Genomic DNA, 15,013 nt, shown 5'->3' with positions numbered 1-15,013 from the left:
GCGGTCCTTGCTTGATCGTGAACTATATAGAGAAGAAGGTCATATCGAATATCAATAGTAATACTGTTGCTGGGTACGCTTCACTTATAATAATCATCTTTCATAAAGCAGAATGTCAAACCGTTATAAATAGCACTGATGAAACTGTGAGCGGTCATTGCTTGATCGTGAACTATATAGAGAAGAAGTTCATATCGAATATCAATAGTAATACTGTTGCTGGGTACGCTTCACTTATAATAATCATCTTTCATATAAAAAAATGTCAAACCGTTATAAATGGCGCTGATGAAACTGTGAGCGGTCATTGCTTGATCGTGAACTATATAGAGAAGAAGGGCATATCGAATATCTATAGTAATACTGTTGCTGGGTACGCTTCACTTATAATAATCATCTTTCATATAAAAATGTGTCAAACCGTTATAAATTGCGCTGATGAAACTGTGAGCGGTCCTTGCTTGATCGTGAGCTATATAGAGAAGAAGGTCATATCGAATATCAATAGTAATACTGTTGCTGGGTACGCTTCACTTATAATAATCATCTTTCATAAAGCAGAATGTCAAACCGTTATAAATGGCGCTGATGAAACTGTGAGCGGTCCTTGCTTAATCGTGAATTATATAGAGAAGAAGGGCATATCGAATATCAATAGTAATATTGTTGCTGGGTACGCTTCACTTATAATAATCATCTTTCATATAAAAAAGTGTCAAACCGTTATAAATAGCACTGATGAAACTGTGAGCGGTCATTGCTTGATCGTGAACTATATAGAGAAGAAGGGCATATCGAATATCAATAGTAATACTGTTGCTGGGTACGCTTCACTTATAATAATCATCTTTCATATAAAAAAATGTCAAACCGTTATAAATGGCGCTGATGAAACTGTGAGCGGTCATTGCTTGATCGTGAACTATATAGAGAAGAAGTTCATATCGAATATCAATAGTAATACTGTTGCTGGGTACGCTTCACTTATAATAATCATCTTTCATATAAAAAAGTGTCAAACCGTTATAAATGGCGCTGATGAAACTGTGAGCGGTCATTGCTTGATCGTGAACTATATAGAGAAGAAGTTCATATCGAATATCAATAGTAATACTGTTGCTGGGTACGCTTCACTTATAATAATCATCTTTCATATAAAAAAATGTCAAACCGTTATAAATTGTGCTGATGAAACTGTGAGCGGTCATTGCTTGATCGTGAACTATATAGAGAAGAAGGGCATATCGAATATCTATAGTAATACTGTTGCTGGGTACGCTTCACTTATAATAATCATCTTTCATATAAAAATGTGTCAAACCGTTATAAATTGCGCTGATGAAACTGTGAGCGGTCCTTGCTTGATCGTGAGCTATATAGAGAAGAAGGTCATATCGAATATCAATAGTAATACTGTTGCTGGGTACGCTTCACTTATAATAATCATCTTTCATAAAACAGAATGTCAAACCGTTATAAATGGCGCTGATGAAACTGTGAGCGGTCCTTGCTTGATCGTGAATTATATAGAGAAGAAGGGCATATCGAATATCAATAGTATTGCTGGGTACGCTTCACTTATAATAATCATCTTTCATATAAAAAAGTGTCAAACCGTTATAAATTGCGCTGATGAAACTGTGAGCGGTCATTGCTTGATCGTGAACTATATAGAGAAGAAGGTCATATCGAATATCAGTAGTACAGGATTTTTCCTAATGATTGGCGGGGCTTTTTTTCCCATCATGGCGGGGCTTTTTTTTCACTTTGTCGTTGGGGGTGTTTGTGATTGGCGGTGTGATTTTCGTGAATGGCAGGAGGAAAAAAATACAATGGCGGCCGAATTACAGGTTGATGGCAGAATAATAAATTCATAATGGCGGCCGTAATTTCAGGTTGATGGCAGAATAGTAAATTCATAATGGCGGTTTGAATTATATCATTAGCGGCATCATTTTTAAAAAATGACATTAGATACTAAAGCAGTTCATCTCATTAAATACATCACAAACATGGGAAGATGTATGAGACATGATAATAGGAGTGGCAAGTTTCTACTAGATGATTAGCACATCACCCTTATATAGCAACATAGATGCTCTGAGAACCATAAAAGAATCGCAAAAAAAGATATCGCAAACGAAAAATAATGATCATGTGTATGTAAAAGGTTTTATTTACAATACAAGAGGTACTTCACATCACAAGAGAAACTTCAATCTTGCGAAAATTTCTTCAATCCACAAAAGCCGATCCTGCATTAGAAGCAATGTCCAGCGGACTTCATTCCATTCGGCCAAAACTCGGTGAACGGTTCTTTGGTCTTCACTGGCAGCTTGACTGGTCGTCGCCAGATTACATCCAGCAGCTCCTCTCCATCTATTTCATCTAGTAGGAAATATAGTTCTTTGTCGAAGTATACGCGATATTCGAGATCTGTTTGATGGCGCTCTATAATAGAAGTATTAACAAAAGAAGAATAAATAAGATTAATAAGAATAGATGTAATACCTTTTATTTGCAGAGCTGTGACGATGTGATACGACGTAATGAAGTAACGCCAGAGATTAAGCGACATCTTGAGAATGAGTGAAACAATTCTTGCCATTGCAGGTATGCTGCTTTATATGTTTTTAAAATGTAACCCAAGCTCAATCTCACATGTCACTCACACCCACACCCACACTCATACCACAATATAAATCTATGGTTACAGGAATATATAAAAATAGTAAGACTAGATGTTATATCATATTTTTAATTGATCATTATTGCTATCTACAACCATTTTGTCCCTGAATATTCCTATAGTCCTACTCACTCATACCACCACCATTTATCTATGACTCAAACCAGTCAAAGTAATTTTTTCCAAGAAAGCTTATTTATTTATTTTTTTTATTTTTTTTATTTTTTATGTATCTTTGTGCTGTTGATTTCGGGATCTTTGCTTCCTCCGCTGCCTTTCGTATTGACCACCCCATATTATAGTAGAGGTGGATCAAGTATGCTTGTTTGGAGTCAGTATGAAAGGTTCTGTTAACCCCATAATTGTTGTTGCTGACCTGGTCTTCCTGGCTACCTTGATTATGGACCAGTTGACCTAGACAGAAGATATGTTTTTGTTACATCAGTAAACTAAAAATTAACAAGTTGCACACATCTTTTGAATAATGGTAAAATGTGTTTGGGACGTACTAGTTTCCATTTTGTCAACTACAAGGTAAACTAGGTTGCCCAGGTCTTCTTCCGGAAGAATATCCGTAGGTGTAGCTATATATAATGGAAATAGATGAGTAACGCGCTGTTTTTTGATAGTAATGTTTAGTTGAACTTACTCGGATCGAATGGTTCCAACATGGATTCATCCCACAATTCAAATTCCAGAAATTTTGTAAAGGAGATGTTGTTGTTGTTGTTGTTCATTGTTACGAAAAAGATAGAGTGATTTATACATTCGGAAAATAGACTTGTCTTTGGTTTAAATAGTTTATGGTTTTCTCTTATGTAACCACATGCTTTCAGGATACAAAATAGTTACAAACGGCTTAGTTTTCTTACGCATATGCCGTTAAACTATATTGCTGGTTTGTGACACCACCAAAAAGATCCAGTAATAGATGTTTGTAAGGTTATCTTATCCAGTATTTGTGATGATTCACAAAAATAAAGAGACAGACTACTGTATGAAGAAAAAAAATTATTTTTTGACAAAAGAAATGCATTTATTTGGTTTTCAAATGATGCTCTCGCAAAACTGCTTGACCTTCCTCAGTATCGATAAATTGCATAACCCAGCGATGCATTGTAGCTGCTGGAACTTTGGTTCTACCGTAGTCGCGTCTTTCAAGGGCACAATCTTTAATTGCTTTCTTGATTTCTTCATCATCCTTGTTCCATTTAGTATATATTCGTTTTTTGACAGTTGTCAGTGTTGTGATTTCTTCTTGGAGCTGTTCCACCAGTTGCACTAGATCTTGAACTGCCTTAACACAGGGGAGCTCGTCGACTGGTTCGTAATCTTCTTCCAGCCGCATTGCATCTAAGGTTCTTATAAATTCCTCTATTAAAGCATTAGAATAGTGGCCAAAGGATATAATCTTCGATTATATAAACATACCAATGTAAGGGTCTTCTCCCTCACTGACATTGACAGCTTCACGTATTTCTTTATGAGAAAGGACAATGCTTGCCATGCTGGAAAGGACTACGTAGTGAGAATTCAGACAGATAGAGTAAAAAGAAAGTTTATAATCAGAAATTTTCAGGTAGGAAATAAATAAGCTATAAGTAAGATATGATCCTTGCAAACCTACAGTACTGTAGAAGAATAGGGTAGAGTATCCACATGAAGATCTAGTAAGAAGCATAATGAAATGTTGCACGAAATGGGGCGGCATAAAGTACAGAAGGTGATTTCATTCCATTATCTGTATATGAAAATAAAATATAACGAAGTGTTGCACGAAATGGGACAAAAAAAATCACAGCAAAGTTTAATAGCTTGTATCCATATGAAGATCTAGCAAGAAGTATAATGAAGCGTTGCACGAAATGGGACAAAAAAAAACCACAGCGAGGATCTAGTAAGAAGTATAAAGCGTTGCACGAAATGGAATGCAATCACCCTCCGCTATTACTTTATGCCGTCCCAGTTCGTGCAACACTCCATTATACTTCTTACTAGATCCTCACACATACACGTAATTATACTTTGCTGTCGGTTTTTTGTCCCACTTCGTGCAACGCTTCATTATACTTCTTGGTAGATCCTCACGCATACACGCTACTATGCTTTGCTGTTATATTTTATTTTCTTATTCAAACAATGGAATGGAACCACATAAGATGGAATGGAATCACCCTCCGCTATTACTTTATGCCGTCCCAGTTCGTGCAACACTGCATTATACTTCTTACTAGATCTTCACACATAACGTAATTATGCTTTGCTGTGATTTTTTTGTCCCATCTGGTGTAGCATTCATATATACTCTATGTTGAAACTTCAAGTCTATGCGTTATAATGGAATGTTGTCATCTGTTGTAGATACCATTGTGGATTGCTTAATTATATATATCTGTAGGTACGGAACAAAAAAGTATATAAACCGATGATTCAAATCCATTGCTTGTAATAACTCATTCTAAATTTACTATTAATCATGTCCGATATCATTTCTACAAACGACTCCTCCCTCGACCTCATGCAGTTTGAATTAGATGTGGACATGCAAGGCAGTCTCGATGTATACAATACTCAGGAATTGAGCAAGGCTCTTCCTTTTGGTGACTTTGAAGAAGACACTACAACATCACCATCATCATCATCATCATCAGCATCGCGGTCTCCATCCTCCTCCGCCTCCTCTGCCTCCTCTGCCCCATCATCGCCATCACCACCACGAAGACGGCAACGAGCACCCCGCCGTGGGTACAACCAAGACGAGGTCGTAGTGGTGCTGCGCGCCTATTTTTGGGATGGGCTTACAATCGAGCAAGCCGGCGCCAAGGTGAAGATGCTGAAGGGAACGGCATCAAGACTCATCCGCATCTACCGCCCCCACATGCCACCACCACCCAAACGGCCCCGTGCTCCCAAGAGTAACCACTTCTTGACGAAGGTTAATGATGGTATTCTGGAGGCAGCTTTACAACATCCATAGTTTTTTTTTATTAATAAATATTTTTTTCTCTGCTGGTTGTCTCTAAACAAATACTTGCTTTATGTAACAATGGTGGGATACTTTTTATAATTAGCTACAAACTGTATCTTGCTTAGTGGGTTTAACATGGGTGACATTATTGCGAGTTGATCTAATGGATTTAAAAAAACTACTGTTTTTTGTCCCATTTGGTGTTACCTTACAAGTTCTGTTCAATAACAAATTCACAGAATTGAAAAGTATGAATCATTTTATTTATTGTACTTGTCCATACAGTATTATTATCACTCGATTTTTTACATCAACTATCACCATATTATCCATCAAAAATTTAACGCTACCATACAATACTGACGTTGATATGCATGAAGAGGAGATGGAAGTAGACGACGTGTACCAAATCGTATCCGATGAATTTAGTGGCCATACTGGTGGTGTACACTCCCTTGTATCGATGACCAAGATAAAAACTACATCGCAGGTACTTACAAAATATATTGGTCAATAATTCTGTAGAACATGATATGTATTCTATATATTTTATCAATTAATGGTTGGTAATTCACAGGAAATTTCTACATCCAAGGTAATCGATCCTCCAACGTCCACTTCGCCTGGTACTGAAGCCGCAGAAAACCAAACGGAATCAGTGAAAAAGGGAAGGGGAAGACCTCGCAAAAACCCTCCAAAAGAGCCTGTCATCCCAAAAAGTATGCTACTTACTATTACTAAACCTTACTTAATAACATTAAACCTCTAGTTGCTTCTGATATCTAATCCAAAACTCTTAATTCCTATAGGAGCTCATCGAGTGTATTGAGATCCAGAAATTATCCAATTGATCGATAGAATCCAAAATGTCACTTTAAACGCTGCAGAGGCTGGGCGCGACTTGTTGATCCCTGAACGAACCGCACAGCGATACTGGAAACGATTTGTCGACGGTGAGCCATATCTCCCAAGTACAATGGGTAAATCTCCCGGTCCTCCACCAACCTTGACACCCGAACACACAGCATTTCTCCAGGCGTATTACGATACCAAGTCAGTTGCGACCCTCAAAGAAGCACAGCAATCGCTTGTTGATCGATTCGGCATCAGCATCACTCAAAGTGGCCTCCAGAAGCACCTTGTTAGCAAATGCGGGCTTACTATGAAGAAGTTGGAACGGATCTCTGAGTACCGCAACTCCGATGAAACGATCGCTTCCCGGATCAACTGGGCACACGCATTTGAAGCCAGTGGCATTAATTACCACAAATGCGTCTTTATTGATGAGGCTGGCTTCAATATGCACATCAAGCGTAGCTTTGGTCGATCGAGACGAGGTGAGCCCGCCAAGGCCTTGGTTTCTAAGTCGCGTGGGGTCAATATTACGATCTTGGGTGCCATCACTGGTGAAGGTGTAATCAACTTGAGTCTCCAGAGACCTCAAGCGGTTGTCGCTTCCAAGAAACGCAAGACGCGTGACGGTGAAGAAAAGGTGATGGGCAAAATCGGCACTCGGGCGGAGCATTTTATCGAATTTTTGGAAGTGATGATGAAGGTGCTCACCGAAAATGGTATGGGTGGAAGGACCTTGGTATTGGATAATGCCGCTATCCACAAGACTGATGAAGTTCGGGATGCCATTGCCAAGCAAGAATTCGAGATCCTCTTTCTCCCGCCCTACAGCCCATTCCTCAATCCAATTGAGGAATTTTGGTCAAAGCTCAAGGCAGGTGTCAAACGCCATTTACTGACCACAGACGACACCTTGCTGCCGCGCATCATCAACTCCGCCCATGAAGTCACCGCCCAAGATTGCCAAGGATGGATTCGCCACTCCCTTACGTTTGTGCCTAGGTGTATAGAAGGAGAGAAGATGCTGTAGTTTTTTTTCATATTTTATATGTTTTTTTACTGCCCTTCTATATTTTTTCCTTTTACTTTTTTTTTCATATATATATATATGTTTTTTTTAATAAAATATAGAGTTGTCGAAAATCATTAACTGTCATGCTGAGAAAAAGAAGGCAAAACGATTACCATAATTACCCAACCGCCATTATGGATTTACTATTCTGCCATCAACCTGAAATTACGGCCGCCATTATGAATTTATTATTCTGCCATCAACCTGTAACTCGGCCGCCATTGTATTTTTTTCCTCCTGCCATTCACGAAAATCACACCGCCAATCACAAACACCCCCAACGACAAAGTGAAAAAAAAGCCCCGCCATGATGGGAAAAAAAGCCCCGCCAATCATTAGGAAAAATCCTGTATTGCTGGGTACACTTCACTTACGTTGCCATTACAATCGAGTCCGGGTGCACTACAAAAAGTGCCTTGAGAGTGCCTGTTGACGCCGTCACATCGTAATGAATGATATAATTCTAAGCTTTCAGAAAGTCCAGCAACAGAGTAAATTCGCTAGATGCTCCTAAAGTACCGGTGGTCTTGTAATAAAAGTTTTGCACATCCTTAGTCGTCATTACAAATCCATCATGCTTTTTATCAATGATATGCACAACTTCAGGTGCTGGGACATTACGGCTCATAGATGACAGGGTTCGGACTACGGGCTCGGTGGGTTTACGATGCTAATGATACACCTTGGACAGAGCCTTGACGTCTTGGACAAGTGGATGGTTGTGGTGCACCACGTCACTGGAGTCTTCAGTTGAGACAGTGGTCTTGCCTTTCTTGATACTGTATTTCTCTCCAGAGTAGATATGTACATATCGAACTTCCCATTGTGGTTCTTGGCCCGACACTTGGGACTTCTTTGGCAGCGAGACGGTTACACGCCAACAACAGCCTGTCTTCTTGGTACTCTTGTTGCGCTGACGTTGATCGCCTCGTTCATCGATATACTCCCCTTTGCACGTGCACTGACAGTAAACCATATTTCTAAGACCGTTGATGCTGAAATTAACAGCAAAACCATGTGTCTTGGCGTACATTTGAACGTCCACCTGGATTTTCTCGTAGCTGAAATATCTTCTGCTGATAAGCTCACTCATTCGGATTTGATAGTATTTTGGAAGTATAAAGAAGTGATAGAATAAAAGAAAAGAAAAAAGAGGGCAATGTAAATATTCGAACGACTCGACAGTATATATAATGTCTATTCCCCACGGCCCGGCGGAGAGAAACTTTTAACATTTTCTTAAAACACATGCTTCTGAATATAATATCAAGTAGCAAACCATGTGACATTTATTAGTCATATAGTAAAGTGTCACGGTGCGTTAAATATATGACTCAGCAAATAGAGTACACAACATAAAGTAGCTTATGTAGTGTGCTATCGCTCTATAATATTGTTACTGTAATGAAGTAGTAAAGGAGTACTTAAACTTACTATTACTTCCACTAAATATGTTAGATCAAAATCTTTTTACATTTAAAGAGTATATAGTACTTGAAAGTACAGTAAGCAACTATCCTATGAGACTTCAACTTCCTGTGGAGCTGTTGAATGGTTTTCAAATAACAAATAACCCACTGTAACCAGAATAGAGAAAACTCGTACGCGTAAGCAGATAGCTGTCAAAACATATCCCAGCTACTTATGATTCACGTGGAACCAGGATAGAAAAAACTCGTACGCGTAAGCAGATAGCTGTCAAAACTTATCCCAGCTTCTTATGATCCACGTGGAACCAGGATTAAAGAAACTCGTACGTGTAAGCAGATAACTGTCAAAACGTGTCCCCGCTACTTATGATTTACGTGGATACATGTTAAAAAAACTCGTAAGCGTAAAAGAGCACTGCTCAGAGCTCTTTTATAAGTGATTGTTACCTATGTGGACTCAGTAGAAAACTCCTTCACATGAACAAGTGAGTTGCTTGATTGATTAGAGTCCTGATATCGCTTGGTGTGGCATCAAATATTGGGGAAAAGGCCAAGAACTTAAAGAAAAGAAGCGAATGCAAAACTTATATATGCCATTACTGTATGGTGGCAGAACAGACGTGTAAGATCTCGAAAAGAACAGCGTAAATAAATCCATTGCGCCCATTTAATGAGCAGTTTGTACATCAAGAAGTATGATAATAGCTATTTATTTTGACAAGGCCATTCAAAAAAACGGAAGATTGATGGATAGACAAAAACTCGTACGCATATACTGTTCAGTTCCTTTAGTAAAAAGCTCGTATGTGTAAGACTGGCAATTGGATTGGCTATACAAGGTTTCATAACACAACTACTTTAAAAACCCGCTCAGAAAAACTCGTATGCGTAAGAAAAAAAACTCGTACGCATAGTACTTCTCATAAAATATATCCATTTCTTTAGAAGAAATAAATAAACCTATAGTTAAAAAAACAACTTTACTTGTTTCTCCATTCATGATTATTCTTGTACAGTCAATGCATTCAATGGCAATGACACTACGAATCTATACTCGGTTCCTCGGTTCCAAGCAAAGAGAACTGAGTCGGTTCTGGTTCAGTTCTTCCATGGAACCAGCCTGACCAGAATCGATCCGACCCGACTTTTGGATCGGTTCTTCAGTTCCCATAAGGATCCTTAAGATGGACTGCACATGATTTTGTAGAAATCTGTCTCTGAAAGGTTGTATTAGATAAACAAATATTGGATCGGTATGTGTTTTCTTTGTAATTCAAAGCAATTGCAACATCATTAGTAGCAGCATGACAGTACCAGAATGCTGTTGCTGTTGTGATGTATACTGTAATCTTTACGCTAGGAGCAGGATCCAAAAGATTCATGAAGCAAAGAATTCTTTCTTAAGAAAAGTATGGATAGATAGATGAGCAGATCAGATTACCAGATGTTGGATAAAATGAAGAACCCTAGGCCATGATCTACGGCAGTTGTAGCTAAGTTAAGCTCAATTGTCAGTGATCCATTCATACTAAATAGCAATGTGAAGTAAAAGTAAATTTGCATGACACCTACTTGATGCAGTATATGCGACCATCTGGTGTGAAAACAATGACCTGTCATATATATAGCAGTCTGACAGCCACCCATTGTAGTATGCATTCTAGATATTGCTTTTGCCTGGGTTCTCAATTCTCAGGTTGAGTCCATCCATGAAGCCGAATACATGTTGCAACGATGGTTCGACATACTGTACTATTGATGCAAATTGAGCCATTTCTTACTGTGATGACCAACGAATTCGCCATCGCCTGTCGTTCATGTTCAAGAAGACCTTGTACAGCGTCTCTAGGCCAAAATTCCTTGCTTTTATGGCAGTAGCTGGTATAGCATCGTAAAGGGAACCGATCGTCTCCTGTCTACTGTATGAGGACTAATCAGTTTATTACTATATAACTTGCTATCACCAAATCTTTAATTATCAGCTGAATTTTAAAAATCGAAAAAACAAAATTGAATTTTTTTTATAATATAAAAATATAATCACAATAATATTAACTAATAAAAAAAAATGGTGTTCCTCAACACAGAAATCGTTGTATGTAAACAAACTATGATAAGCTCAATGAAAGATATCATAACTCAAGTTATGGATAAATATTTTGATGATGAAATTCTATATTATTTGAAAGAAAAAAAACAAAAACTGATGAAAAATATCATAAAGGAAAAATTGGAAAAACAATTTTTGGTATATCAATAGCAGTAATAATATATGTTCATATATTTATAAAAGAGGAAAAAAAGAAGGATATATGTGTCATCGGAAAATAAGAACAAATATTAGTGACAATAAACCTGATTTTCTATGTTCTCAACATAGTAAACTACATGTACCTAAAAAAAAAAGAAAAAAAAGAGAGATAACAATCTATAAATTTTGAAAAAAAAGAGAAAAAATATCAAAAAAATTAAAAATATATATATATGTAATGAAGGAATATTAGATTTAGCTATAGTGATAAAAAGTTTATTACAATGACAGCTGACGTTATTCATTAACTTTTCAAATATATGCTACATAAAATAAAAATAATTATGATATTTTATTATGAGGGGAGACTATGTCTTTGTTGGTTTCGAAATTAATATTATTTCTTTATAAATTAACAAAATCAGAATTAATGACTTTAGATATTAATTAATTTATAATTTATTGTGATAATTTTATTGATTATTCTGTTTAATATAATTATGTTTTAAATCTTTAATAAATGTATAAATATGAATTTAAGTTTTTATAATGTTTAAAAAATTATATTATAAAATATAAAAGTTAAAATTTAAAATTAAAAAAAAAGTTAACAATTTATATTATAAAGTATAAGTTTTTAATTCTTTTTAAATATGAATATGAAGACTAGTCGAATATTTTATAATAGTAAGATATCTAATGAAATTAAGAAATCTACTAATCATTAAGATTTTAAAATATAAAAAAATAAGTCTTATTTTTTTTTATTTTATTCGATTTATTAAAATCGAATCGATAGTTCTCTTCCTAATGTTTGGGGTGTGTCTGAAAAAAAAAATTAATTTTTTTGAAGAGGTCTGGACTTTGACGAAGTCAAACCTAAACAACTGGTAGGTTGTTATCTAGACTTAATTAGAAATCCGAAGGATTTCAATAAGTCTCCTATTATATATTTTAATTATAACAAAAACTTTAACGTAAAAAAATTATTAGCACAAAATTCAAAAATATTACATTAATATAAATATCTTCAAATTTCTAGAAATCCTTTTGATACTGACTTGTCTCCTATGTATGGAGCCAGGTCAGAGTGAGAGCCAAGACAGCTTCAGAAGGCAAAAACCGTTTAAGACCATGCTGCTTTGGAGTTAGATAAAAGCGCACAAACTGGCAATGCAGGCGATCAAAAGCGGCAACAGTAAATCCAAAGCAACTAATAAACTGACGGTCAACCTGGTTGGCTAAGGTAATAAGTGCAAGTGAATCCTCATAGTGATTTGGAAGCGTAGAGCAGGTTATGTGGTAGCGCATATCACACTGTCTTCTACTCCAGACATCGACGACAATAACAAAGTAAAGATAGAAGAAGGTTGCAGCATAAGTGGCAGTAAGAATATCGTCATCTATAGCTGAAGGCTCGAAAAAATAGTAATGAAAAAGAGAAGATTTCTGTTTTCCTTATGAATGCGCTTTTGATGGATTTTATCATCGAGCTAAAAGCATCATATGTAGATGCAAAGTGATAGAGCAGTGTGGTGCATGTACTCAAAAAGGAAAAAGATGTCAACTCAGGTGGAAATCCACAAGTAGAAATACTATTGTTCTAGCATCCGCCAGTTGTTGACACATGAAGACTTTACTTCTTCACTGAAAAAGGTAACTGCTACTGTTGTATCCAATATGATCAATAACACATACTCATTAATCAGTCATTAACGATTACTGTTATTTCCCTCATAGCCTCACTTGTGCGGACACTTCTTTATTCATACACATCTTGGTGAAACACCGATCAGCTATACTCAGGAAGAAGTTGCTATTATTGGGATCACGTAATTCACATTAGCTACTATCTGAGGCATTTACCTGGATGTACCTTTTACTCACACATCATATATTACTTAATCCTATATGATTGATTTATAACATCAATTAATCTGTTCAATGCACATGCTGTAGTAGTTGCCAAGGATAAGCCATTTCTTATAAATAGTGAGAACTTTTGTTATCATAATAAACCATTTTCAATTCTTTTCGGGTCTCATTAACTTATTCTGTCTCCTTTGGTTTATTGGATATTACAGCTACAACTCAGTCAGTTTTTTTTAAAAGGGAAGAGAGTAATATCTTAGCCGAGCTCATATGTAAAGGATATACTGTAAATAAAAGGACCTAGGATATCTCATTGTTGCTACCATTATTTTTCATATCCACATTTCCTCAACCCTACTTTTTAAACCCATAATCCACGAACACTTTAACAATGGCTCGCACCAAAGGTTCTCTGACTTTTAAGAATGCTGAAACAAAAGTTCTGCTCGATCTTATTGAAGCATGCTTGCCACTTGGGGGCGATGATTGGAAGACAATCTGTCAGTGGTTCAACAATAATGTTCCTACAGATTGTCAATGAACCGAACCAATGTTGAAGGATAAGTTCAATGCTTTGTGCAAGGCAAAGAAGCTGACAGAAAGCGTAGCAGTCCTGGACGAAGTGTTGCATGCACACAAGCTGCAAGACGAGATATGATCTTCAGCAAACAGCACAGTCTTGTAAGATGCAGCATCGCCAGTTGAAGAGATTAATGACCTCGACGACGATGCCATGGGCCAGGAAGAAGACTAGGTCATAGACGATTTTGCCGACGAAGATGACAGTTATGACAATGGCGATGACAACGATAATAGCAGTAGTGATATAGAGAAGCAATTCTTAACTATTAATAATAATAGGTTTTATTGATAAAAAAAAGTATAATAGTTTAAATTTATGATATAAAAATTAGTTTAAATATAAATTATGATGAAATACATAATTTAACTTAGTTTAATTTTCAAAAAACGTTTTTTAAACCTTATCTGATTTTTTAATTCTTTAAAATCATAACATTTTATAATGATTAATCCCAAAGGCTAGGACAAAGGACAACGCCTTACTAGTTCAGATATTTTTTGATGAAATACAAAAAATACTAGAACGCTTGACATGATATACTTAATAAAATTAAATTGCTATTTATAGCAAATTTAATTATTAAGAGCAAGTCCAGCGGACTAGCTAAATTTTCCTCTATTTTCACCACTCGCTATTCCAATTATTCTTTTTGGCGAGTCAATTTTTACAGCGGACTAGCTATTATTGCCGACTAGCAATAGCAGACTTAAATTGTGTGATTGTCTTTTTGCGTTCCTGCGTATTTGTTTGTTTCCTGCTTTCTCTCTCCCATCTTATATTAAATATGCCTAACTTGAAACGCCTCATGAACCTTATTGTTGACGAAGAAGAAGAAGAGCAGCGTCGCATCGCTGTGTTCAAACGTCGTATGGAAGAGATCGACCATATGATCCAACAGGAGTATGCGACAAAGAAGAAGCATCGTGGATCTGTCCCTGGCTGTTAAACGACTCACTGAGATCGCATCGCAATAGATGCATGTCTGTTCAAAGACTATTTTGCCGAAGATCCGGTGTATCCGGCGCATATATTCAGAAACCAGTATCGAATGGATCGAGACCTGCTGTTGCGCGTGATGGAGGGTGTGAAGCAGCAGGACGATTATTTCGTCCAGAAACGCGACGCCGCTCACAAACTCGGCCTCTCGTCGTATCAAAAAATTACTTCAGCGATGAGACAACTCACATATGGTGTCCCAGCAGATGCAACCGACGAGTATGTGTGCACGGGCAAGTCGACGGTGCTCGAATGCCTCAAACAGTTCTGCGCTGCAGTTATTGCTGCTTTTGGCAACGA

At 36.9% G+C, this 15,013-nt stretch overlaps 1 protein-coding gene across 1 annotated transcript; it reads right to left on the bottom strand.

Moving 5' to 3' along the window:
• Positions 1–8,251: 8,251 nt before the first annotated feature.
• On the bottom strand, positions 8,252–8,674 carry BDB00DRAFT_791027 (uncharacterized protein; the record flags this gene model as incomplete). Its single annotated transcript, XM_053121012.1, has 1 exon — positions 8,252–8,674. One exon carries the CDS (start codon positions 8,672–8,674, stop codon positions 8,252–8,254), a length of 423 nt encoding a protein of 140 aa, XP_052975780.1.
• Positions 8,675–15,013: the final 6,339 nt, after the last annotated feature.

Source organism: Zychaea mexicana (genome assembly GCF_025766255.1).
Source record: "Zychaea mexicana strain RSA 1403 chromosome Unknown BDB00scaffold_86, whole genome shotgun sequence".
NCBI lineage: Eukaryota > Fungi > Mucoromycota > Mucoromycetes > Mucorales > Lichtheimiaceae > Zychaea > Zychaea mexicana.
This window is presented reverse-complemented; position numbering and strand designations above follow the sequence as displayed.